At 45.7% G+C, this 26317-nt stretch overlaps 1 protein-coding gene across 2 annotated transcripts; it reads left to right on the top strand.

The window, feature by feature from the left end:
- The first annotated feature begins 770 nt into the window (after positions 1–770).
- On the top strand, positions 771–25057 carry Agfg2 (ArfGAP with FG repeats 2). Of its 2 annotated transcripts, XM_027952983.2 has the most exons (13): positions 771–1122; positions 10141–10234; positions 11071–11186; positions 12920–13073; positions 13596–13761; positions 14467–14592; positions 15371–15403; positions 21215–21335; positions 21535–21620; positions 21789–21869; positions 22735–22863; positions 23494–23579; positions 23857–25057. In XM_027952983.2, exons 1-13 carry the CDS (start codon positions 902–904, stop codon positions 23914–23916), a joined length of 1473 nt encoding a protein of 490 aa, XP_027808784.1. In that variant the 5' UTR covers positions 771–901; the 3' UTR covers positions 23917–25057. The 2 variants fall into 2 exon arrangements, with proteins under 2 accessions (XP_027808784.1, XP_027808785.1); XM_027952984.2 differs by lacking the exon at positions 15371–15403.
- The last annotated feature ends 1260 nt before the right edge of the window (positions 25058–26317 follow it).

Genomic DNA, 26317 nt, shown 5'->3' with positions numbered 1-26317 from the left:
CAAGGATAGAGATTTTGAGCGCTTCACTGCTGTATTTCCAGTGTCTAGAATGTACCGGAAACCCAGCAGACACTCAGTAAGTGTCAAATGAAAAATCAAATACTACTTCACCAAACATGATGATTAAAAGTAGGGTTTAAAAAGCCAAGACTCAGATTCGAATTCCAGCCAGGCCACGTACCAGTTGCATAATCCACTCCAAACGATTTAATCTGTAAAATTAGTATCCTACCTATGACTTTGGGCAGGAATACACGAAACAGCATTATTAAAGCACTCTCTTTCCTTCTCCCTCCTCCTTTCCTCTCTCCCCCTCATATGGCCACTTTTCTGTTATGCGTGTCATTCCGCGCAGCCTAGAGCAAGACTTTGAAATTTGGCGGCAATTATCACAGTCCGCAGGACTAGATTTGCGCAAGCGCAGAACACCTCCTCTACCTCGCGCGCTAACTTTGAGACCTCGACAGCCAATCAAAGTTAGCGTAAGAACCCTAGAGCGGAGAAGTCGCAAAGCGAAACCGGGAGGCGGGCCCTGGTGGAGGCAGTGGCGAGAGTGGGCGGGGACAAGAAAAGGGCACGCACAGTTCTTGCAGCCGGGGTCTCTGGGGGCCAATGGGAGAAGCTTGAGGCCTGAAAGCAGTGGGGCGTGGCTTTGGAGGCTCCGGCAACCGGAGGCTGTCCCAGCTCGGACCAATCATAGTGAAGAGGTGGGAGAAGATTAGCCAATCTACGTGCAGGACAGGCGAGGCAGGGGGCGGTGGAGTCTCGCGCGGACGCCGCCGGCTCCTGAGCTTCTGTCAGGGTTGCTGGGCGTGCGAAGGCGGCGGAGGCGGGAAGGTGGCAGTGGTTGAAGGAGCGATTCCCGAGTTGTGGGGAGGAGGTCGGAGGGAGGTGGGCAGCGATGGTGATGGCGGCCAAAAAGGGCCCAGGCCCGGGTGGCGGAGTCGGCGGGGGAAAGGCGGAGGCGGAGGCGTCCTCGGAGGTGTGGTGCCGCCGGGTGCGGGAGCTGGGTGCCTGCAGCCAGGCCGGGAACCGCCACTGCTTCGAGTGCGCCCAGCGCGGGGTCACCTACGTGGATATCACCGTGGGCAGCTTCGTCTGCACCACCTGCTCCGGCCTCCTGTGAGTGGACCGGCGGGGGGAGGACAGGGAGCAAGGGCAGAGAGCCAGCCCGGGGGACCACGGGGATCCCAGGTGGTCGGGGAGGCCCAGATCCAGGGGCGAGGGCGGCGGGGGAGGACACAGTCGCGCCAGACACGGTGAGAGGGTCGTCTTCTGTAGAGGTGTTGGGAAGGGAAGCAGAGGGGAGAGAAGAGCAAGCTGGAGTCGCGTTGCGGAGAGAAGGGTGGGGGCTGAGGAAGGACACCCGGAGACGATGGAGAAATTCCCTGAAGGAGGCGAGGCGAACTGCAGGTGCGGAGACAGAAAGTGTGGAGAATTGAAGGGAACGTGGGGTGAGCTAATGGAGTAGGGATTTAAAGGGCCAGAAAATGGCATACACCTTTAAAGGAAACTTCTTGTAGGTGGAAGGCAAAAAGGTAGGGAAAGCTGGACTCCAGATGAATAGTGCCTCCCCCCCCCCCTTTCTGGCTTGTGCCCCTCCTGAAGTGTCAGATGCAGGAACCAGTTGAAAATAGGTGAGTTAACCCAGTCTAGAGATAGTATCAGATAGGGAGCCAGGGTTCAGGTGCAGACCTAATCTTGCAGAGCTTTGGAATGCTACCCAGAAGGTTGACTTCTTACGAAATCTCAATAGTTGAGAACCAGAGGGTTACCGTAGTAGAGAGCTTAACTTTTTCAAAAAGTATGGGATGAGACATCCTTAAATATAATCATTTACACCTTTTTGTTTGCCTGCATCTAGTCAACTCTTTCTAAATTGGGTAGGGTTTGTAATGCTACCCTTGACAGTGACACTGTATTTGATCATGCCAGAGATACTTCAGTTCTAGCCCAGATTTCTGCTTATATAGTAAGGTTCCTTCACCCCAGCGAATTATCTGATTAGATGCTTGATTAACATCTGATACCATTCATAGATCTCTGGTCTTTTTTTTTTTTTTTTTATAAGTTTCCAAGGGATTTATTTTGCCCTTTTTTTAGTATTAATATACGTTATTTTCTGAACAAGAAAAGCTTTCCTTGCTCTTACACCTTTAGGAGCCAAAAAATAAGCAGTATTGTTCTTGCATGACAGATGGGAGAACAGAAGCAAAGAGGTTTAGTAACTTTTCCAGTGCCATATGGGGGTTGCTGTTTTCAGCACTTGTTGTTTGATATTAGTTATGATCGTGGCAGACCAGAAATGAGGAATTTCTGGAAACCTAAGATACTGTTTGGAACTATTTCTCTACTTTGTTTTACCTCCTTTGTCACATTTATATGTTCTGATCATCCTCACTCATATGTTGTAAGGATGAACTTCATTTTGGTCTGAGTAAAAGCCATTGTGACTCTTGGGACAATAATTTAGAACCCAAAAAGGAGTGTGCCATGAGACCAATTCTCAAATGAAGTAAGAGAGTAGAGACTTGAGACTGAGACAAATACTCTGTGAAGACAAGGAGGAAAGTTTGGGAATTATTTATGTAGCATAATGTAGAAAGAGAAAGGGCTGATTCCTGAAGATGCTGTTATGAAAAGGAAAATTGGGTTAGAAGGCCTGGGAAGAAATAAAGGAAAGTAGGGGGGATAACATGGATGGTCCCCAAGAGCTAGGTATTGGAAGAAAATATCAGGAAATGGTGTTAATCCATTTCTTGGTTAGTGGTGATGGCATGGAAGATAGAAGTCTGAATAAATAGGCAGTGCTCTCACATCATTATCATTTTCTAGATCTTGATTTAAAGTATTCCACAAATAACATTTCACTTCTGTAATGAGTATCCCTCAATCAGGACAGAAGGAAGGCCAAGGGATCTGGGCCACATTAAAAACCTGATTTCTTTTGGTGGAAATGTTAACTCCTTAAATATTGATGGACAATTTTCAGAACCTTACCACTTTTCCGCATGGTCCCTATCACTATTGTGGGTCTCACTAATGAAAAGTCAGATGCCAGTGATCAGGGCATACGCTAGATGGAGGTGGCTATGGCCTAAGGATTGATAGTTTAACAGGGAATTATCTAAGGAGGCCTGTATCTCTCTGGAATGTATGAACCTCAAACTAAGTGAAACTCCTTAGGGATATACATTCCTGTGGGACCAAATAAGAAGAATCAACTAACCCTTTTGAAGATTCAGGAAATTCTGGGGCGGGGTTATAGCTCAGTGGTAGAGGGCTTGCCTCGCACTTGTGAGGTACTGGGTTTGATCCTCAGCACCACATAAAAAAATAAATAAAAAGATATTGTGCCCATCTTTTAAAAATATGTTTAAAAAAAAAAAGATTCAGGAAATTCTAAGCCAGGCATGACAGTGCATGCCTATAATCCCAGCAACTCAGGAGGCTGAGGCAAAAGCTTCGCAAGTTCCAGGCCAACCTCAGCAACTTAGTGAGACACTCTCAAAATTAAAAAAAAATTAAAAGGGCTGAGGATGTAGCTCAGTGGTAGAGCACTACTGAGTTCAGTCCCTAGTACTGCAAAAAGAATTTCTAGAAAGGATGTATTTTGGTAAAACTTTATGAGAATTACTGAAGGAATGAATTCTGGAGACAGTAGACTTTAGAGAACATAATTTTGGAAGTTAGGAAATGAGAAGTGAGGACAACACTTTGTTAGCAGGAAGTAAGAGTTGAGTGAAGGATCAAGAGACTGGGCCAATGAATAAGGCTGAACTGAAGACATGGTGAGATAAGAAGGAGAGAAATATCAGGGAAAACTCTTAAGAGAGCTGGAGTTCCCCAGGCTATGACTGTTTGCCTAGGCTGTGGTGGAACTTCTCATTAGAAATTGGATTTCTGATAAGCATGGACTAGGGTAAGGCATATAAACCTTTTACAGGGATCTTAAAGTATTACCTTGTCCCTGCTATGGGAAGGGCTAGGAGCTGGCAGGTATGCAGAATATGTGAGGCAGGGGATGCCTTTTTCTGGCTGCCAAGTGAAGAGGGCACATAGTCCAGCAGACAATGAAGAGTCCTGGTCCATAGTAACACGCAGACCAGTTAGCATCTTAAGTCCATGTGTTGATTGACATAGATTAGAATTTTGTGGTAGTGGGAAGTGAAAATTATGGTAAGCCAACAACCTGCACATTTATTCATTCAGTTAGCTGACAAATGTTTCTTGAGTCCCTATCAATGTTTTAGGTTCTGGAGATAACGGTAGCCGCAAAACCTCCATCTTCATATAGTTTGCTTCCTAGTGAAGGCCATAAAGAAGTTCTTCTGGGCTGGGATGTTGCTCAGTGGCAAAGCATCTGCCTTGCATTTGCAAAGCCCTGGGTTCAACCCCCAGTTCAAAAAAAAAAAAGACAAAAAAGAAAAGGAAGTCCTTCTATATATAATTGTAGGTAGTGGTAAGTGCTTTGAAGTAAGATAAAGCTTAGTTGGGTTAGAGAGTGATAGGAGCTCACATTGAGATATGATGCAAAGAGAATATTCTTTGTTAAAATGAGGGGCATTTTGAAGGGACATTTTTTAAATACCATCCTCAGCAACCCAGCCAAAGAAAGAAGACAGCAGGATTGGCTTTATTTTGAAGGCCAAATTTTCTGTTGACTGTGTTACAAATATGTCTATCTCTTAGGAAGAGGGCATCTTCTGAGGGCAGTGAGAGAACTGCCAGGGGTCTCAGCTGGCTGGTTTGGCTGATGGAGCAAAGCTGACTGTTCCAGCCAAAGTTGAATTTCCTAAGATCTGAAGAAAAATCCACATTTTAATATTGGTGGGTGGGTATGACTCTGCCTTCATCCCTGCGTGGATGAGCTCATTCTTGCTCTTTTTTAATGGGAAATATTTTTTCAACTGTAGGAAATACCTATAGCGTTGGTGTGAGGGCCTGAGAGAGGCTGCTAGTTTCTGTCATTTCTAAATTTACATATGTGCTGCCACAATTGTAGGTCCCAAATTTGACCTAGTTTTATTGATTTGGTTTTCTTCCAATACCTAATTTCCTTAACCTGGATTCAGATCCTTTTAATTTTCCCATATGCTTATTTATTTAGTTACAATTTCAACTCCCCTACTAGAGGATGAGCCTGCCATTTAATGCTTTATATGGGGTAGAAATTGCTACTAAAAAAGCATCTATTTCAAAGTAATGCTTTGAATATTCTTTCTTGTTCTGGTTTATCTGATTACCTCTATGGATAAAAGACTTTTCTTCAGAAAGAAAATTGACTCCGAGGCCTGTGGTCTTGTTGACATCAGGGATGGTCACTGACTTTGACACCCATTTTTTTTCAGTCAATTTATGACATGCTTCCATGACCTGGTTGTTTGATCCTCCTTTAGTCCCTTGGGTCTCAATAGTGGAGACTTATCCCTTCTACTTCTGCCTACCTTTACTTTAATAATGGAAATCAACTTAAGGTGGGTAGAGCTCCGGGCTAGGTGTCAAGAGATGTACTTGACAACTGTTATATAACTAACAGATTCCTACACTACTTGTGCCTTAGTTTCCCTGTCTGGCTTATTACTAGTAGTTATGAGTTGAAGTATTTGTGTCTCCATGGAAGGAAAGGTGTAGTATGTTGTTCAATAATTCAGTACTTTTCCATCTTTCTGGGTTGAGGAGGTGTACATATACCTTGCGCCTAATGAGTCTCTTTGCTCCCTCCCTACCTCCCTCACCTTTTATATTCACCTCTGCTGGCATAAATGGACTGGGCAGGCTACTAAATGACTGATTTAGGCACTTTATTATAGGGGCCCATGAACAACTAGAAAAGCCCCAAGGAAGTAACAAATTACCGAAAGATATGAAAAGAAGAAGGGGAAATGAGAACATGTAAAAATGTTTTGGAATTGAGACTAAAGAGGAACATAGCTGGTAACACTATCAGGCCTCTACCAGGCTCTGTCCAATAGGAGAGCTGTTTATTATTTCTGCTGAGGAATAACAAAGGAAATGGGTTAGAGCAAAATTGAGATTAGAAAAAGTTTCCCTAAAATTAGTGATATTGACCCTGGAGCAGATTAAAAGAAAAGCCTTCTATTTGGAACTTTTCAAAGGGACTCTTAGTAGTTTGAGTCCGAGAAGCTAAATGGTTTAGCTGTCATCTGCTTAGGCAGAGGAGTGGAATCCCAGGAACAGAGAAACCCATTCTAGGGTATATGGATTTGAACATAAATATTAAGAGGTGAGGAATTCCCAAGTTCAAATTTGGCACAAATAAAAGAACTTGGGTGCTGGGTGGAACTGGTTTTTTCCATTGTTGACCTGGCAGAACCTTCTTATCTGAGCAGCTGAGCAGGTTTGATGCTTTTATGGAGCCAGATCGAAGCAAAATATAGGCCAGCTTGAGGGTGATGACCACAGGAAAAGCAAAAGGTGTGGTATTTGTGGAAATGGTTGTATGCTTCGTGGAACCAAGGGAGAGGAGAGAGAAGGAAAGAGAATTGGGCAGACTAGAATTTACACGGGCAAGACTTGCCAAGTATTTCAGAGTACTTCAAATGTTGTAAGGAGCCTAGTGAAAAAGAAACTAAAGTAGATAAAGACAGCACAACTAGCTTAAGGCTTGAGTCCCAGTAATATGCCTGCTTTCAATTGGAAAAATGCGCCTTATTTTGGACAAATTGATATCTGTTTTTGCCTAGCACCTTGGGGGTAAAAGTAACAGAAAGGATCTGCTGTGATAACAGAAGGGCAGCGCCTCCTTCTAACTTTCTTCTTTTAGGAAGAACCTGAGAGTTTTGTTGGGGACACTGGGTACATATCAGAAGGATGGATCTGTTTAATTCCAAGCCAGTGACTCACATCTGGCCAATTGCATAGCCCTGTTATGTACCCAACAAAATGCAGCACACCTAGACCATTTGCTTTCAGCTGCTGGCAGGAGAGGGTTCATTTCTAAATTGTGTCTCTCAGCCAGCAATGGCTTCCCTATGATTCAGAAAGAAACACTGACTCATAAGCCATGTAACTAGGCCCTCTTCCTGAGCTGCAGAGTGTTGCCTTGTAGAGAATTCTCCCTGCCCCCAAACTGTGGCTCTGGTTATACATAATCCAGTCTACAGACATCAAGGTCAGAGCAGTGCTTTTTGTACTGTGCTGTGGAAACATCCTGTTCCATCAGATTCATTTGGTCCAAAGCACTTAAATCACTTCTTACTTTCTCTGCCTTTCCTTCATCCCATCATCCCCCATCTCCACGCCCCCTGCCCCCCCCCCCCCAAAAAAACAACTCCAAGCTCAGCCATAAGAAGTTCTGTTGTTCTAAGCATCCCCTTTTGATTGATGCCTGGGTGAGCTCCCCTCCTCCCCCTGACAAGGAAGCGCACCTCCCTGTTTATATTTTGCTAACAGTTCCTGGTTGTCCTTTCAGGAAATGTCAGTGACCTTCATGTGATAGGCTTAGGATTTATTTTTCTAATGTAAACATAACACGTTTTACCATTCCCATGACCATTTCTCTTTCTTCTCGCACTGCTGTGTCCTGGAGATACATTCTTCCTAATCTGTCAGTGTCCGACTGAATAGCTTCCTACACTGTAAAGAAGTACTTGTATGCAGGTTCTCGAGTCCTTCTTGTAAGTTTCTGGGGGTCAAAAACTAGGTCCTGATATTTTTGTATCCCCCAAAGTGCCTACCGGGTGCACAGACCTGTGTCTGTGCAAAGCAAATATTTGTTAGTGGGAGGTGAAGAGGAAACGACCAGGTTCATAGGCACAGTGAGGTCAACTCTGGCCAGACTTCAAAAGGCGGGGCATTCTGAACAGAGAAGCCTAGTGGTTAAGGTGAGAAGAAGCAATGGAAAGAGTATAAAAGCAGCCTGGCTAGAATTAAAAATGAAATCAGGCTGAGCCAGTAGCAAGAGAGGCCTTAGGAGAAAAAATTGGACTTGGACTATCTCAGAAATGTGACTGTAAGAGTCTTCAGGGAAGATCATATTTAAGAGGTACTGTTTGGTGCACACCTGTAATACCAGCAACTGGAAGGCTAAGGCAGAAGGATCCAAGTTTAACACCAGGCTGAGCAGCTAGCAAGTCTCTGTCTTGGGGAGGGGGGAAGCAAAAAGAGGCTGGGGAGGCACACAGTGGTGGAACCTTTGCCTGGCATGTACGAGGCTCTGGGTTCAATCCCAGTATTAGGGAGGAAAAAAGAGCTGTTGTTTGAGTTTGCTGTGTCCGACCAAAGCCTTCCTTTTGGCTCTCCTGCTCTTGTTTCCTTAGGGCATCAGTCAGCTTTGATATTGCTTGTCTTTTCTAAGGGCATTTTGAGACCCTTTACTTGAAAGTCTAGCAGCAGAATTGTTGAAAATGATCTCCGCTGAAGCCCCCTGTGTCCTGTCCTTTGTTAGAATTCCTTAATGAGTAATTTATCATCCAAAAGAGAAGCCGCCCTTCACTGTTCACTCTGTACTGTGTCATCTGTCCCACTCCCCGCCCCTCTCCTGTCACTTACACTGACAGGTTCTCTGCCATTCTCACAGACTCGTCAGGAGCACCTTTGTTCTGTGTGTGCACCTGTGAGCGTGAACATGTTTCTCCACCTTCTTTATGAATTTTCAGGATTTCCCTTTGGTAAATGTCCTTATCTATTTCTTCTCCCTTTGTTTTCCTGAGGACATTAGCTGGGACCCTATTCCAGTTTTATGGTCGACCCTCAGTATCTGTGGGTGGAAGATTCCCCAACCCTTATATAAAATGGCAAACTATTTGCATAGAACCTACGCACATCCTCCTGTATATTTTAAATTATCTCTAGATTACTCATAATACCTGATACAATATAAAAGCTATCTACATAAATAGTTGTTCTCCTGTAGAGCTTAGGGAATTATAATAAGAAAAAAAAAAGTCTGTACATGTTCAGTACAAACGCAAATTTTTCCTCAAATATTTTTAATCCACAGTTGGTTAAAGGCATGCATGCAGAACCCATGGTAACGGAGGGCCAGCTGACTTTTTAATTCTAACTTCTTGATTTGCCCAGTTTCTTAAAGTTCAAAGAGGTCTCATCCGCTGTGACCCTCTTTCCTGCATATGTCTGTGATCTTTCACTCCCAGGTCAGGTTCATTTGTTTAGGTTTGGCTAGTTGTGTTTTAGCACAATGAGGGCAGAAGGTCTAGACCAGAGTAAAACTTAAGGTGTAAGGAAACCCATGAAGCCCCAGCTGGCTTAGCCCCAAGTTTCCCTATTAGAATACTCCAGAGGCTAATTGAGTGGAGGTAAGGACGCCTTTCCTGCTGTATTCTCTACAGGATGGAACTGGACCCCCTGGGAGTTAACAGAAAACACAGAGCAAACACAAAGCAACTCTACAGGATATACATTTTGGCCAGTGCCATCCTCACATCCCATGGTTGAATATGACTTCTTCTTACTTTTTGAATAGATCTAGACAATCTGGAATCTCAAAGATGGCTTCCTGAAAGAGAGGGTCCCCTCTTATACCCCCCAACACATCACCCTTTTGTGGAGCCCAGGAGAGGCAACTGGCTTAAGGATTCTGGTCACCATATCAGGAATAGTTGTGGGCCTTCATTTTTGCCTTTCCTCATGATTGAGGGGTTTATATTTTCATAGTCTCTGGGACCTTGGGATATGCCCTATCTTTGAAACAATGGCAAAACAGGAGATGGGACATGGTCACATGCCTGAGTTCTTGGAGGTAGCTTCTTAGCCTGTTGGGATCTGAGCCAGGATACAGAAAGCTGTTTCTGGAGGGTAGACTCTGCTTTTTCCTCTCTAAAATGATTAGGTCACAGTATGTCCCTAACTCTTCCCTGTCTCATTCAAGGCTTCCAAAACATTCTTATGTTCCTTCTTTCTTGGAATTAAGAAGCAGCTTTGAATGAGGTTCTTATTTCTTCACCCCATGCTTGGGATCAAACCCGTGGCCTGATGCATGCTAGGCAAGTGCTGTACTACTGAGCTCCACAGCCCCAGGTCTGGGTGGGGCCTCTTTCTGTCTGAGCCTAGCTTGTATGCTGTTGCTTCATTCTTCCTCCCTCCCCCTCTTCTCATAAGCAGACCTGCAGTGCTAACTGCATTATACTTCTCTTGCTTTCTATTTCTCCCCCACAGGAGAGGCCTGAACCCCCCTCATCGTGTCAAGTCCATCTCCATGACAACTTTCACAGAGCCTGAAGTAGTATTTCTACAGTCTCGTGGAAATGAGGTGAGCTCTCACCGAGGGAATGGTTAGATGGTGGTAGTTGCCTTGTCTACCCACGGAGCTTGTCCTCAAGTATAGAAAAACCCCACAGTTTTCTTTTGAGGTCAGGTCTCTCTTAATTTTTTAGTATGTGAGATTTCTTGTATATGTATATTCGTGAATTTAAAGAATCTTAGTTATGTAAATTGTGGTTTGTCCCATTTGAGGAGTGTATGTGTGTGGGGGCGGGGGAGCAGTGTCTCTGTAGGGGTTGCCCCTGGTCAATGGGGATGGGGCAGTTAGCAGTCTGTGTTGCATTCAGAGTTGATGGGCCAGCCCCTCCTAGTGGAGCTGGGGTTGCTCTGCTGCCTTGAGCCTTGACTGCCTGGGTTTAAGTCTATGTCATTTACTTGAAAGTAAGTTAAACCCCTTCCTAGGCTAAATCTGCCAATTGGAAAGTTGCTGTCTTTGATTTGAGCAGTACTTCTAACTTGCAGGTGATTAGCTTACTTAGACAGGAGTATCAAGGACTCTGAAAATTCTCTCTGATCTCATCCCCACCCAAATTTAGTTGTCTATAATTCTTATGGCTATTTTCCTTTTTTATTGTGCATCACAATATGTAATTATAAATTTATTTTTTATTTATTTAAGATATGACCTCCCCATTAGATTACAGACTTTGTGAGGATAGAAATTATGTCTTATTTGTTAGATATATCAGATCCTAGCACTGTAAAAATGCTCAGTAAATATTTATTGACGAAGACATTGAAAGTGGTATATCAATGAAAGATACATCTTTTCATATTTCAGTTTCTCTGCTCCATTTTCTCTGTCACCTGGCTCTATTCCTTCAGGTTTGCAGAAAGATTTGGCTGGGTCTTTTTGATGCTCGGACATCTTTAATACCAGACTCTAGAGATCCTCAGAAGGTGAAGGAGTTTCTCCAGGAAAAATACGAGAAGAAAAGATGGTAAGAAAGAGGAAAGAGATTGCTGTGGAAACATGAGTCTAAGATGTGTTTCATCTGACCTTCCAATGTCCAAATTAAAGCTAGGTTTGGGCTGGGTATGGTGGCACATGTCTATAATACCAGCGATTTGGGAGGCAGAGGCAGGAAGATCACAAAGTCAAGACCAGCTTGTGCAACTTAGCGAGACCCTGTCTCAAAAAAAGGGGAGGGGGTCTGGGGATGTGACTCAGTGGTAATGAGCTCTGGTTTCAGTCCTCATTACCAAAAATAAATAAATAACTAGATTAATTAATAGGGCTAGGCATGTAGGTCAGTGGTAAAGCACCCTGGGTTTTATTCCCAGTACCAAAAAAAAAAAAAAGCTAGATTTGGGTTCCACTCAGATTCAATCAGGGCTAAATTCTGGCTTCAAAATAATAAATTAACATGAAAGGACATCTTGTCATCAGCTCCCAACCCAGCAATTTTGATGTCCCCTCTTTTGGGGAGACTGTAGCCTGTAGAGCAAGGAGGTGGGCTTGTAGAAGTGTGAGCTACTTTTTATAACTCCACTGATCTTTATATGGGGAGAGATGGTTGCAAGCTACACATCCTGTAGCTTTATGCTTTTCATCAATCATCTTACCCATGGTTTATGGGTATTCAGTTTTCCTAATGAGGAAAACATCATCTCCATTCTCCCTTGCCTTTTTTATCCCCAGGTTTTCTCTCCTCTTGTTGCCCATTGGCACTTATATATAGTTAGGGTAACTATTAGGTGGAGAAGAAAATGCAGAGAGAAGGGAGACTGACATGGATAAAACTATGTCTTGAGTTCCTCATTAGAGTGTCTCAGAATTAGATGCTTACTGAGCAGGGACTGCTTGTGCTATGGTAGGAGGGGATTTTTATCAGAAGTAACATGAGCTGGAGGACAGGATAGATTGTGAGCACTAAAAGGATGAGATATTGACACCTTTTCTGTGGGCTTGAGAAGGACAAATCTGAAGAAATATCCAGAAAGTAAAAAGGGTGACCTTGAATCAGAAATTGAAAAGTAGGCCCATCAGCATTATTGAATGTATTATTACTTGAAATATGCATGGTTTGAGATGTCAAAATAGGAGGGGGGGAGGGGCTGGGGTTGTGGCTCAGTAGTAAAGTGCTCACCTAGCACGTGCAAGGCACTGGGTTTGATCCTCAGCATCACATAAAAATAAATAAATAAAATAAATGTATTGTGTCCAACTACAACTAAAAATAAATATTATTTTTTTTTAAAAAGAGGATGGGGAGAGGAGGAGAAGGAGACACAACCTAGAGTAAACTCTGTGTTCCTGCAGAAACAATGAGCATCAAAGTGCTAAGGGGCAGCCAGGGCAGTGACTCATGCCAACAATCCCAGCAACTCAGGAGGCTGAGGCAGGAAGATTCCAAGTTCAAGGCCAACCTCAGCAATTTAGCAAGACCCTGTCTCAAAATAAATAAAAAGGGACTGGGAATGTAGTTCAGTGGTAGAGTCCCCCTGGGTTCAATCCCCAATATGGGGGGGGGAAATGATATGCTCAAGGACAAGATCAAGAAAGAGGCAGAACTTTACTAAGTTGCTGAATTCCCTTTACCCACAAAAAGGTGATCAATAAAGAAAAAATAAGAGAGACCTTTGACCCCTATTACCTGTGTTTTCCTAAGCACCTAAGTTGAACATGGTCCAAGGTTTTAGCTCTCTCTTTACAGTCTATTTTTCCTCAAAGGTATGTCCCCCCAGACCAAGTCAAGGGGCCCACTTATACCAAAGGCAGTGCCTCCACCCCCGTCCAGGGTTCCATCCCAGAAGGGAAGCCCCTTCGGACACATCTGGGGGATCCTGTGCCACCTCTCTTGGATGCTGCCTCCACTTCAAGCCAGGTAACTCTCAGAACTGTCCTTCAGGTTTACGCTGAGATTTGGGTTAGACAAGGCAGGCTTGAGACAGGGGTTTCATTTTCCTGCTGTTACCTGTAGCTTGCATCTGTCACCCTGGCCATCCTGTCTTTTGGAAGACAGAGCCCAACAGGAAGTGGTATTTAGGGAAGTCAGTTTCATCTCCAATCCTGACCATTCCCTCTGAGGAACAGAGTGGGGGCCAGGATACTGCTTCTAGTACCTGGAAAGATGAGGCAGCAGCTCCAGGGCACTGTTGGAGACATTCATGTTTATTGCAGGATTACTTGACTAATGCATTCTAAAATATGTGGTTCTGGGAATGGTTGTACTGAGAAAAAAAGGACGATTTGAGTTATGAGAAGAGCTGAGGCTTCTGCCGGGAAGCCTCTCAGTTGAGAGGAGGCGCTCACTCTCTGCTTTCTCCACTTGGCTGTCTGGGGGCTTCCTGGGGAGTCATAGAGGGGTCTGGTTCTATCTAAATGCCATATGCAATTCTTCTCCAAGTCTGTCAGCCAATCTCAGGCTCGGCCAGCCCAGGCCCGGACCTCCCAGCCTCCTCCTCATTCTTGCACCAAGAAAGCCAGCACCGACCTGCTGGCTGACATCGGTGGAGACCCTTTTGCTGCTCCCCAGGCAGTACCTGCTTTTGCGGCATTCCCAGCCTTTGGGGGTAAGTGGAACTTGTGACGAGCACCCCCTATAATATATACACCTATAACACAAGACATTTAGTCCCTTGGGGTGCCAAGGTTTCCTGTGGTTCTAGATCTCTCCACACCAAAGCATGTGATGGTCATTCTGAAGCAGCCTGGATGGAAAGATTCAGGTGAATAATGAGGCAGGGATTCCATTCAGGAGTGCAGACATGAAGCACTGCAGCTGGAGGCCCCTTGCACCTCCTTAAGAACACTAGAGGAGCCTTTTTATTTCTTTCTTTTATAAAGATGGAAGGAAAGGAATTAGCATGTTCCTTTTCCTTGCCTTCTTCCCAGACACTAGCAATAGCCAGTAGAGGGTTGAACAAAGCGATATCTAGTCTCCCTTTTGCTTTTTCAAGCCCCTTGCCCCACCAAAAAAATTCTTTCACATGATCCTGCCATAAACTAGGCCCTTAAAAAAAAGTCATGGAGTGACTTTTATCCTCATGGAGTGAGGATAAAAGATGGTAGGAAATGAACTTGGAGGCTTCTGGATGCCCCTTTCCCCACTTGGGTCTAGTTCTCAGCCCCAGACTCCTTCCGTTTCCCTCTGAAGAGGACCTGTGGAAAGGCAGACGTCCTGTCAGAGCAATCCCTGGTCTTTAGAATCAGCACACACATTATGTAGACATGCATATGCTTTTTCTTCACATAACCTTTATATTCCCTCTGCCTAGTCCAGACACCTACCCATGGAGGTTTTGCCAACTTTGATGCCTTTGGCAGCAGCCCTGGCTCCTCTGCCTTCGGAAGCCTCCCTCCAGCGGGCCAGTCCCTGTTCCAGACCCAGCCAACCCCAGCAGGTAAACTGTCCCACCAGTTTCCTTTTTGTCTTCCAGCAGCATCAGCCGTCCACATCCATACATCACCCTTCATTCACATCCCTGCTGATAAAAAGAACTGTGCAAAGGAAGCAGCACAGAGAAGAAGCTCTAGGAGAGGACGAGGGTGGTCTGACACATGCCTGTCAGGGAGAGGGGGTGCTCTGGTTCTGTTCTTCATGTAAGGAAAGTGGCTGCAGTTGCTGCAGGGGCTATACATTTTCTACCCTGGAAAATATCTGACTGGGAAGTCTGAAGACCTAAGTTGAAGAAAAATTGAGTAAGGACAGGACCTTTTCTCTAAAGTGCTCTGATTTTTTGTGCCATATCCTGTCAAGGGGCTGGGTCAAGTTCACTTTCTTACAAGTACCTACTTATGCCACTGGAGCTCTGTGTAGATCATTTTCTATGTGATAAAAGATGTTGTAAATAAGAAAGCATGAAAGGGACAGGGAGAAGGTATAACATGGAAAACAGACTTTTCTCCAGAAGTCCTCACCCATTCTTCTAAGAGCAAAGGACTGTTAACTTTGGTTCTTATGCAGGAGACTCTCAAGACTCTTTAAAGCATTTGTTCCTCCAAAAGTCCCCAGGCATCAGTCTTTGTAGCCTTCAGACTGTCATTCTTTTAGACATCCTGGACACAAGAGAGGGCAACTGGGGTGCTGTAGAGACCAGATGTTGGGGGACAAGCTAGTGACACACCCTCTCTTTCTCCCTTCCTCTAACCTCCCTTCCCCTGCTCCACTTTCAATGCCAGCCAGTCGGATGCTAACTGGAAGCTGCAGCTTTGGTAAGTTATTCTTCCCACCCTACAGCCTACCCAGGGTCCTCTGATCATAGAGTTTTGAAGTCTGAGAGTGTCCTTTTAAAATGGGTATAGCTCAATGGTAGAGCACATGCTTAGCATACATGAGACCCTAGGTTCAATTCCCAGTACCACAAACCCAAAAAGTTATAAAATTGAGCCACTTTATAGATGAGGCAGTGAAGCAGTTTACCTGATTGTGGAGCCTGCAGAGCGGCAGAGCTGTGACTTCTTGACTCTCACTCTGCCCACAGCCTTCCACTGTGCCACTGAGAATTGCTGTGTTGTTTTTGTTTTTATTTTTTAATGGAGACATTTTATATTGATAAAAATTAAAATTGTCAATTAAATTAAAATTCATAAAGACATTCTTAAAATCATGCCCTTAAAGTAACTGACAGTATAACCTTGAGATTCACAAAGTAAAAACTATTAGACACATTTAATAAACCAATGCAGTAGGAGACTATAATATACTCTCACAAGATAGATAACATTGATAAATAAGCAAGCAAGAAAGAAGAATATAAGTAGAACTTTGTAACCTGTAGATACTTTCTTTTCTTTCCTTCTTTTTATGGTGGTGGCATGCACTCTACCACTGAACTGCATCCCTAACCCAAAATATGTTTTATTGTTAAATATATGACCCTTTTATAATTTGACCATGTACTAGGAAGCAAAAATCTCCATAAATTCCAACAGAGAAACAGTATAGGTCACTTTCTTATAAGTATCATGTGCTGACTACCCCACTGGAACTCCACATAGGTCACTTTCTATGTGATGGAAGATGTTCTTAAAAAAAAACTTCAAGGCATGGAACAGATAGAAAGAAGATATAACATGGAAAACAGACAAAAGTTAATATCCATGAAGTATTTGTTAAGCTTCTGTAAGTAAGAAAGAAAGAATAGGAAGATGGCTAAGAGATACAAACAGATGATACTCAGAAAAAAAAAATATGAAAATAATCCTCAACCTAACAAAGAAGAGAAATGCAACAAGGATAAGATAATTTTTCATATTATATTGGCAAAATTTTTAAAGATTGATATTGGCCAGTATTATGTGGGGAAAAATGGACCCTTTGGGCACTGTTGGCCACAGTATAATTGACATAGGAATATCCAGTTTAGCAAGAGAAAGGGAGTGGGAGCACTAGATGTAACAGCCTAGAGGAGGTTGCTTCTTATTTTATTTTATTTATTTGTTATTCTAGTGATGCTGGGGATTGAACCCAGGGCCTCACACATGCTAAGCACATGCTTGCATCTCTGAGCTATACTCCTAACCCAAGGTTGTTTTTAAACCGGCCCCTTCAGAAGAAATGCCTTCCTAGCATAATTGATTGCTTTAAAGACAAAGACAAAGCTTATGGGACAGATCCAGAGAGAAAGAAGACCTCAGCAGTCCCACAGCTGTCCCAGGCATTGAACCTTTTGTCCAGTATCTAGTTGTCTCAAAAAGCAGACACTCTGTAGCCAAACCCAGGGCCAGTCAACATTTTCAAAGATCTTGCTATGGCCTGGAGCATTCACATAGTATGTCAGGAGGAAGGAAAGATTTACACTTTGCAGTTGAGAAAATTAGCTCACTCTGGCCAATAACTTGGCTAAAACCAAATGCTGATAAGTGGCAAAATCCATTCACTTTCTGCCAACCCATACAAGAGTGTGCCTATGAATGTGACATAATGAAGTATTGCTCTTGGGGCTGGGGTTGTGGCTCAGCGGTTAGAGCGCTCACCTAGCACCCGCGAGGCCCTGGGTTTGATCCTCAGCACCACATAAAAATAAATAAACAAAATAAAGGTATTGTGTACAACTAAAAAATAAAATATTTTAAAAATATTTTTAAAATATTTTTTTAAAAAAAGAAGTATTGCTCTTACCTACCTGTATGAGGTCCTGGGTTACGGGGGGGGGGGGGGGGGGGGGGACATGATTGGGAATTGAGTAGGAAAATAGATTTTGAGGTGAGTGTTGCTTTTGACAAGCCTGGTTTTATTTTTATATTTCTGAGGAGCAGTATGGAGAGGTGAGATTTCTAAAACTGCAATTTCCCTAAAACCCTTCTAAGGCAAATGTGTAGAAATCAAGCTGCATGGAGTTGAGGCTCTGTAAGTATATAAGCAGCATATGATATGTGCTCAAGGGCTCACTATCACTTTCAGGTGGCTTCATTTGTAAAAATGCCCCCGTGTGTGCAGGGTCCTGAAGCCACCTGGGTTAGGGCCAGCTCTGCCCCCTAGTGTCCACAGTGAGGCACAGCAAGCCTGCAGCCTGGCAGGAGCTGAGCCTCTCCCAACCTGGTAGAGTGGAAGGCCTGGTCCTCACTGGGGAAAGCTCTAGAAACTTGAGGACTCAGGACAGTGCCAAAGAATCTCACTCATCTGAGGAGAGGGAGCTGGGTTTGCTGGAAAGTCCATTTACTCTGAATCAGACAAGGGAAAGGCTGGGGCCTGGAGAATCAGTAGAACTTCACCTGCCTTACAGACTATGGTCAGAGGCTGGATGGCCAAGTGTACACAGTGGCATTATAGCCTTGCCTGGGAGGAAGCTGGGAGCTGTAACTTGTTCATCTAGAAAGCCTGGGCATTTGTGAGGGAGGTGGCCAAGGAGGCACTGACACTCAGGAAGATGAAGCTGTTCTCCAGGACTGGTTGCAGGTAGGCATAGACATCTTGTCACCCCTGCTCCTTTCTGAACTGCTAGGTATTGTCATTTATGCCAAATGCCTGGCACAGGGAAGCTCCCCTCAAGAAGGATAAATACAGCCTTTAGCAGAGGAAGAGCATAGAGATTCAAATTACAGTTCTGAGGCATTCAGAAAGACCCAAAACTGTGCTGATGAGAAATCAGGCTGTGGTCATAGGGGCCAGGGAGCAGTGAAGATTTGGGAGCCAGCCTGGCTTTGCCTTTCCTTTGCCTTGAGTCTTTATTTTTCCCTTTCCCTTTTTCTTCCTCTTGTGTGTCAGGAAAAACAGATGTTTCCGTTTGCAAATGTTACCCCCTTGTCCTTTCCCACTTTCTACAGGGTTTTGTCCCATCGGCCATCTTACCTGAGTTTCCCCGTCACTTTTTCTGGTCCTTTCCTTTTTTCCTACAGATATTTAGTTTTCCATCCTACATAATATTTCTACAGCCTTATCCACACCATCTCTGCATTCTTCCTTGCTTTCTATAACTGTGCCTCTGGAAAGAGGAGTCTGTAGACTTATTTACTTTTTTATCTTCCTGTTTTTCCATTTTTTTATACTTTTTTAAAATATTTTTTCTAGTTGTAGATAGATACAATATCTTTATTTATTCATTGTTATGTGGTGCTGAGGATTGAACCCAGTGCCTCACACGTGTGAAGCAGGTACTCTACCACTGAGCTGCAGCCCCAGCCCAGGTTTTTATACGTTTGAAGGCATAATATACATAGTATTCCACACCTTGATTTTTTTAACCTAACAGTACTATTAAATCTTTTTTGACAATACATTAAGAGCTTCCTTATTCTTTTTTTATTTTTATCTTATTTTTGATGGTGGTGAAGATCAAGTCCAGGGTCTCAAGCTAGACACACACTCTACCATGGAGCTACATCTCCACAGACCTTTTTATTCTTTTTTTTTTTTTTTTTTTAAAGAATTCCCAGCTGGTAAACTTGTCTGTCTTTATTTTTTTGTGGTGCTAGGGATTGAATCCAGGACCTCACACATGCCAGGCAAGCACTTTACCACTAGACCACACCCCTAGCCCCTCCTTATTTTTTATAACTGCATAATACTCTATTATAGTATGTATATGTCATGTTTCATCTAATTAGTCCCTTGTTGATGAATATTTGTGATGGTTTTGCTACTAATTAGTGCTATACTTAATAATTATCCTACATGTGTTATGCTTTGCACATTTGCAAGTTGTATTTGTAAGAAAATTCCTACCGGGCTGGGGATGTGGCTCAAGCGGTAGCGCGCTCACCTGGCATGCGTGCGGCCTGGGTTCGATCCTCAAGCACCACATACCAACAAAGATGTTGTGTCCACCGAAAACTAAAATAAATAAATAAATATTAAAATTTTTAAAAAAAAAAAAAAAAAAAAAAAAAAAAGAAAATTCCTACCAATGAAATTGCTCTAGTGAGGAACACAATTGATACAGAAATAAATGCATATCACTATAAATATGTTGAGGGCTCCAAAGGAAAAAAGGAAAAGGTTGTATGAGATTCTGGACACAGTGGTGCACACCTGTAATCCCAGCAGCTTGGAAGGCTAAGACAGGAGGATCTCAAGTTCATAGCCAGCTTCAGCAACAGCGAGGTGCTCAGCAACTCAGTGAGACCCTTTCTCTTTAAAAAAAAAAAAAAAGGACTAGAGATGTGGCTCAGTGGTTGAGTGCCCCTGAGTTCAATCCCTGGTAAACCGCCCCCCACCCCACCCTTCTATGAGAAGAAAACCAAGATCAAACCAGGGGTCAGAGAAGACCCATCCACAGATAGTCTTCTGTTGAGCCCAGGGTGAGCAGGAGCTAGTGGCCATGACCATGGATGGGGCCTATCCTTGAGGCCCTAGTCCAAAAAGGTTCAAGGAGGCCCTTGTTCTCGTGGATTTCCATCTGAAATAGCCATCATGTGTTTGCCTCTGCTCCTGGAAGTGGTTATTTCTGTCATAGGTATGATAGATAGTGCCTTGCATTTGAGTTATACTTCACAGATTTCAAAATCCTTTCACATGTCTCACAGGGTCTTTATGGACACAGTATGAGAGGGCAAGAAAACAAATAGGCTCAGAAGAAGGGGATGGTTTGCCAGAGTCATAGCAAATGGCAGAGCCATGTCTAGACTCCAGTTCTTCTGACTACCCATTCAAATATCCAGTCCTCAAGTACTGGACACTGTCATGCAGTGGACACTTGGTAAAGTGAATTTTACTTCAGTAGTAATGAGTCTTCCAGCACACTAAAAATAAAGCCTTTTTGCATTTGTGGCCACAGTTTACCTTTACAGCAGCCCACAGTGATCACCAGGGTCCCACGATATATAGATAAGTCTGAATACAGACAAGGAAGTTTTTGGGAAATTACAGGGACTTGGGCCAGGGAGCTCCCCCTGAGATGAGATTACTTGGAATCACCAGGACTTTTGGTCCTCGTGCTCTCTAAGGTTTCCATGTGGGCCTTGTCCTCTGTGCTGCTTCTCATTGGCTGTGAAGATGTGGGGGACAGGAGAGCCTCTCAGTTGGCCTGGCCCCGTTTGTGAACAGTGCACCCAAGCTCAGGGCGTCAGTCAGGGGCCTTCTGCGGGGGCAGCTGGATGGGAGAGTGCTGACCGTTGGAGACTCTGCTTATCAGCTCTGGTGGCATGTGCACAGTCCCTGCACAGCTCCTGAGTGTGCTCCAGACTTGCTGTCCTTCACAGTGCCTCGGCTTGCTCCTTCATGTAACATGTCAATGAAGAAAAATGCTGGTTTGAGGAAGGGACAGACTTTTCCATCTGGGATGGGTCAGCCAAACTAGAGGAGGAGGGAGGAAGGCCTGACATAGGACAAATTATTTTCTTCTCACAGTGGAGGTGTCACATGCTAGGGAGTTTCAGGAGGGCTGGGCTGCCACTGCCCAGAACTCTCAGTGGGAGACAAGTCTCCCAAGTTGGGTGGTCTGTGGAAAATGGGCTGGCTCCAAGAAGCCAGGATGCCCTCCTGTCATCCTTCCACCCCACTCCAAAACAGCCCATCTCCATCTCTTCTTCTGCCCTTTCCTCCTCTCACCCAAATCCTGCCTTTTCTCTCCTGTGGTTGCCCAGGGAGTAGCCAGTCAGCTCCGTTTGCTGCCGCTCCTCTTGCAGCTGCCAGCCAGCCCAATAGCCTCACAGATGTGGGCAGCCTCCTGGGACCTGGAGTGTCAGCTGGAGGTGTCCCTGGCAGGTAGGTCCAGAAATGGAGGGACTCGCCTTAGAGCTAGCAGCACTTTGCCAGCCTGGTTGCTCCCTTGGCCTACTCACCTCCCCTCATGCTCCCTTCTGGTCTGTGAGAGCACCATGGGTTTTTGTCCTCTGATCCCCTGCTCACCTTTTGTCCCTGGTCCTGGAGGAGATGCATCCTGGCTTTTCTCCCTATATGACAGCATCTTCGGGATGGCTGGTCAGGTCCCCACCCTCCAGTCTGCCACACCTGGCGGCAGCAGCAGCAACACAAGCCTTGCCTTTGGAGGTGAGTCCTGTCTGTGGGTACCAGGACCAGGAGAGGAGGGATGCTGGACAGAGAGAGGCACACACCAAATTTAGAGGAATACGCCATCATCACTGAATAAGGCAAATAAGAAAAAAAAAAAAAGATAACTGTCTCTTTCTCCCGCCTCTCTGGTTCCTCCCTGGGCAGCCTTCACCAATCCTTTCACCGCCCCCGCCCAGCTCCAGCTGCCTTCCACCAACCCGTTCCAGCCCAATGGCCTGGCCCCAGGTAAGCCACGTGCACTGTCCCTGCCTTGTTCAGACTCTGCAGAGCGTCAGCTCACCTGCAACTCCCAGCCCTTGCCTTTCACGGTCTCCCCCTACTCCTGCTGATGCTACTATCTACCCGCCCAGCCCAGGCCCTCAGTTCTAGGCTGCCCAGCAGGATAAAGGAAAACCCCATGTCACAGAACTGTAGGATTGGTTTAGGGGAACCAGTTCTGAAGGTTGCTTTCATGTTGACTCATAGTGGCAGTGCTTCTCCTGTCTCCATCATCCTGTGTCCCTCTGGGCACCCAGCTTCTTTCCCTTTTGTGCCCCAAGCCTAAGTCACCAGGAAACTGCACTCCTTTTGTCTGCCCTCATTTAGCCAGGAACTGTGCTCTCCCCACCCTGGCCCTCCACAGCCTCTGCTTCTGTCCCCTCCAACTCCTGGTCATCCCTGTCCTTGGCTCACTGAAGCTCCAGGGCTGGGAAGAGAACAGCTGCAGAGCTGAGCCACATGTGGAGCCATGCCGAGGGGCTCACAGCCGTCAGTTCTCACGGCAGCCCTGTGAGATGTGTGCTGTGCCCATTTTAGAGAAGAGAGAATTAAGGCTCAGAGCAGGGTAAAAACTCTCGTGTGTGCAGTTTGATAGTCACAGAGAGCTGCCCCAGTTCATTGCTGTGCCTGCGTTCATAATGACTGTGCCCTCCACGCCACAAGCCCCATAAGCAGGAAGAGGGCAGGTTCAGAGGTTGCAGGAGAAACTGCAGAGTTCTGGGGTTCATGAAGGATCCTGTGCCCCACTTCCCACCAGGGGGGTTTGGGAAAAGTTGTTCTTAGTCCACCTGCAAGAAACTCGCTTGGTTGAGTCTCATGTCTTATTCCGCAGGACCTGGCTTTGGGATGAGCAGTGCTGGGCCTGGTTTCCCCCAGCCAGTGCCACCCACGGGGGCCTTTGCCAGCACCTTCCCCCCAACACTGTTTCCCCCACAAACCTCACTGGCTCAGCAGCAAAATGGTAAGAAGCCATATGTGCCCTCCTGTGCCCCCTGCTGCTTACTCTTCATGGACTGAGTCCTTTCATGTCCTTGGGGGTTGGTTCCAGCACACCTACAGATGCCAGAATCCACAGATGCTCAAGTCCCTTATATAAAGTGGGGCAGTAGCTGCACGAAACTTCTGCATGACTTACAAAACCTAATACAATGTAAATGCTGTGTAAACAGTTGTTTTACCCTACAGTTTAAGAAATAATAATCTAAAAATGCCTATGCCTATTCAGTGCAGATGCACATTTTATATATATATATATATATATATATATATATATATATATATATATATATATTTTTTTTTTTTTTTTTTTTTTTTTTTTTTTTTTTTTTTAAATCTTTGGTTGAATCTGAGGATATAGAATCCACTGTACCCACCCACAGACTTCTGCGTTAGTTTCCTTTTTAACCAGTAGGGGGACCAGGGGAGCAGCAGAACAGTCCTTGTCCCCTGACTGCTTTATGTTCTTTATTTCTGAATTCTGGAAGGGCCCCTCTTGCTGTCACCTTGGAATAGAGCCTTTGTCCTCCAGGACAGTGGGGCAGCAGCATGAGGGTCCAGACTTGTCAGCTGAGTTACTGCTCTTGCCTACCAGGCTCCTCCTTTGGGGACTTAGGATCTGCCAAGCTGGGACAGAGGCCACTGAGCCAGCCAGCGGGGATCTCTACCAACCCCTTCATGGTGAGTGCCCCAGTTGGCGCTGGGAACAGAATCCTTCCAGAAGGAGCTGTGCACCCTTCCTCATGGAGCTCTGTGTCGCCCAAGCCAGGGAGGAGATCAGCTATAGGGTTTCAGTTCTGGGCCCTGCCCCCTCTAGTGCACCTTCTCCCTGACTCTCCCCTTCCTCAGCACAGTAGCTTCAAGAGAGAAAGGGATCCTGAAGTATATGTCTGTGTTTCTTCTATGGCCGACAACTGTTCTCCCCTAATCTAATAACTTTCTGTTGTTTTCTTTTTAGACTGGAAGCTCATCGAGTCCATTTGCCTCCAAACCTCCAACCACAAATCCATTCTTGTAGCACTGTGTCTTGGGGGCCCTCTTCCCTGCTTCCTGGGGCCCCTCTGCTCCCTAGAGCTCTGGTGACCACTTGCCTGTGGGCATCTCTATGGATTTGAGACCAGAAAGGGCCTGGTTTGCAGGGCAGGGGCCCTGGGGAAGGTGGAGGTGCTAATGCTTTGCTTGGGGCTTCCAGATGAATCTGTCTTGGGTCAGCCACCCAGAAGCTTCCTCCTTCTCCCTCTGCCAGCTCCTTCCCAGCAGGAGGCCCAGGAGGACTGAAGGCAGGGCTGGCCTGGAGGAGCCATGGCGGTGTGTTTTTTTTTCAAATTATGAATTATGAAGACAACCCTCCTCCCCTGCCCTTGGCATATACATGGAGCTCCCTGAAGACTGAGGAGGTCGCGGGCATGGCCTGGATGGCCTTCCCCGTAGGACCCACGCTTGCGCCATACCCAGCTCTCCAACACTGTGCTTCTCCTGGACACTACTGCAGTGGGGAAAGCAGGGGAAAGATGAGGCATGGCAATGGTGTGGGAGGGCGGCCAGACAGCCCAGTGCCCTTGGTGCCCTGGCGGGGCCACACCTGCTTCTGTCCACTTCCTTTTTTTGCTTCCCCAGCTCATCCAGTCCTGGCACTCAGGAGGCTAGTTTTACCTGCATACTGACACATGCCCAACTCTGTCAAGCACTTTAGTTAGCCGTTGGTGTCATGTTTGGATACCAGTGTTTTATATTTATACATAGAGAGAATTTTCTAATATAGCCTATTATATATATATAAATATATGTACACATATATATGCACATACATAGACACACACCCAGCTGTGCTGCCTCTCCCAGACAGCTCTTTAACATGGGGAGTGGGAGAAATCCCCATTTGTGCCTGGACCACCAACACTGAGGTCCCAGGGAATGGGGGGAGGGCAGCCATGTGTCCTGACCACCCCAGAGCCTGGGTTTTTCCAGGGAAAGGCTTCATGCAATTGACTGGGACTTGTTTTTTTGTTTTGTTTTCCTTTCTTTTTCCACATGCCTCACCCCCTACCAAATCTCTGCACCAAAGCTCGTTGCAGGCAATGTTAGAAAGAACTGCATTTGAAAGTAAAGGAAATGGCTCTCTGGTCTTGCTTTGGGCCAGCCTGAGGGATCACAGGTCAGCCAACTGACTGATTCTTGACTTGGCTCCACCGGTCTGGACTGCCTGGGCTGATGACCAGGCTGTGTTAACGGACGACAGGACTCATGACTGGACAGAGCCAGTCCCTGTCTGAACCTGAGTCCTGTGTTAGCAAGGGGAAGGAGCATGTCAGGAGTCCAGGGACAACCCCTGTGGATATTGGGCTTTGTTGGATGTAGTGAAGGGGCAGTACCCACCAGAAGAGGCAGCTGCCACTTGGAGACGGAAGTGGACCCAATGAATACATCAGCCTCCCTCCCCACCCCCAACTGTTATCAGCCTCCACTAGATGTTTCTACCCCAAGCTGTTGTGTCAACAGCCAGGTGTCTGGACTGTTTATGTGGTGACAAGACAGTCACTGGGTAAACATCTCTGAGGCTGAGGCCTAGGACTTGGCCTTGCTGTTTTTAACCCAAGGCCAGGAAAGGCCCCTCCCCTCATACCATTGCCCTGGAACAGCCCTTGAGCTGTCATTCTTGGGATTGCTATGGGTCTTCCACTAACAGCAACAAGGAAATGTAGGGATTGGGTCATCAGTTTATTTGCTTTGCAGAATTTGCTGGAAAGACCTCTAGTTGCTGCTGTTTGCTCAGCCAGGCTTGGCCTTCTCCTTTTCCAAAAGTCAATTTCCACCCCACCTGAGTCTGCGTCCCCACTCACCCAGCCTTTCCCCTCCTCTCTCTTGTTGGGGGTCTCCCAGGTGTACCCATCCTTTACTTCCCATGGAAATTATCTCTTCCGGCTCTCCCAGTATTTTTCTCTACCACTTGTTTATCACTCTGTCCTCCCTACTGCTGTTTCCCATTCTTTCTTTCTGCTTAGGGCCAAGAGAGAGAAGCTAATATCTGGAGCTTATTTTCCCCTTAGCTTCAGTCACCCTTTCCTAGCTCCAAAAAACACTGAGGTTTGAAGAGAGCTAAATGGCTTTCCGCCTGCGTTTCAGGCACACCATGCTGTCTCCCAGGGATTTTCTTACTGCCTTCTTGCTGCATGGGTTCTGGGCCTCCCTGTGGCCCTCCAGTCCCTCCAGTCCCTCTGTCTGACATGGACTCTAGCCAGGCTCACTGTCCAGGGACAGATCAGCCCTACAGCCCAGGGCAGAAAAATCAAAAAGTTTCTGGGCACAGGCTGAGGCTAGGAGTGCAACTGCTTCCCTTGGCATGAGCAGCCCCAGCCCTCCTCCATGCAGCCTCCTTCTCCAGGTCAGTGACAAAGCATGGAAAGAGCCCTGGCCTGACA

The sequence above is a fragment of the Marmota flaviventris genome, chromosome 19 (assembly GCF_047511675.1).
Source record: "Marmota flaviventris isolate mMarFla1 chromosome 19, mMarFla1.hap1, whole genome shotgun sequence".
Lineage (NCBI taxonomy): Eukaryota > Metazoa > Chordata > Mammalia > Rodentia > Sciuridae > Marmota > Marmota flaviventris.
Note: the sequence above shows the minus strand (reverse complement) of the source record. Positions and strands in the feature narration are given on the sequence as shown.

Coding starts and splice junctions, on each gene's coding strand:
- Agfg2 (XM_027952983.2), top strand. CDS start 902: ATGGTGATGGCGGCCAAAAAGGGCCCAGGCCCGGGTGGCGGAGTCGGC. Junction 13,762..14,466: donor GGCATTCCCAGCCTTTGGGG/GTAAGTGGAACT, acceptor CCCTCTGCCTAG/TCCAGACACCTACCCATGGA. Junction 21,621..21,788: donor CACAAGCCTTGCCTTTGGAG/GTGAGTCCTGTC, acceptor CTCCCTGGGCAG/CCTTCACCAATCCTTTCACC.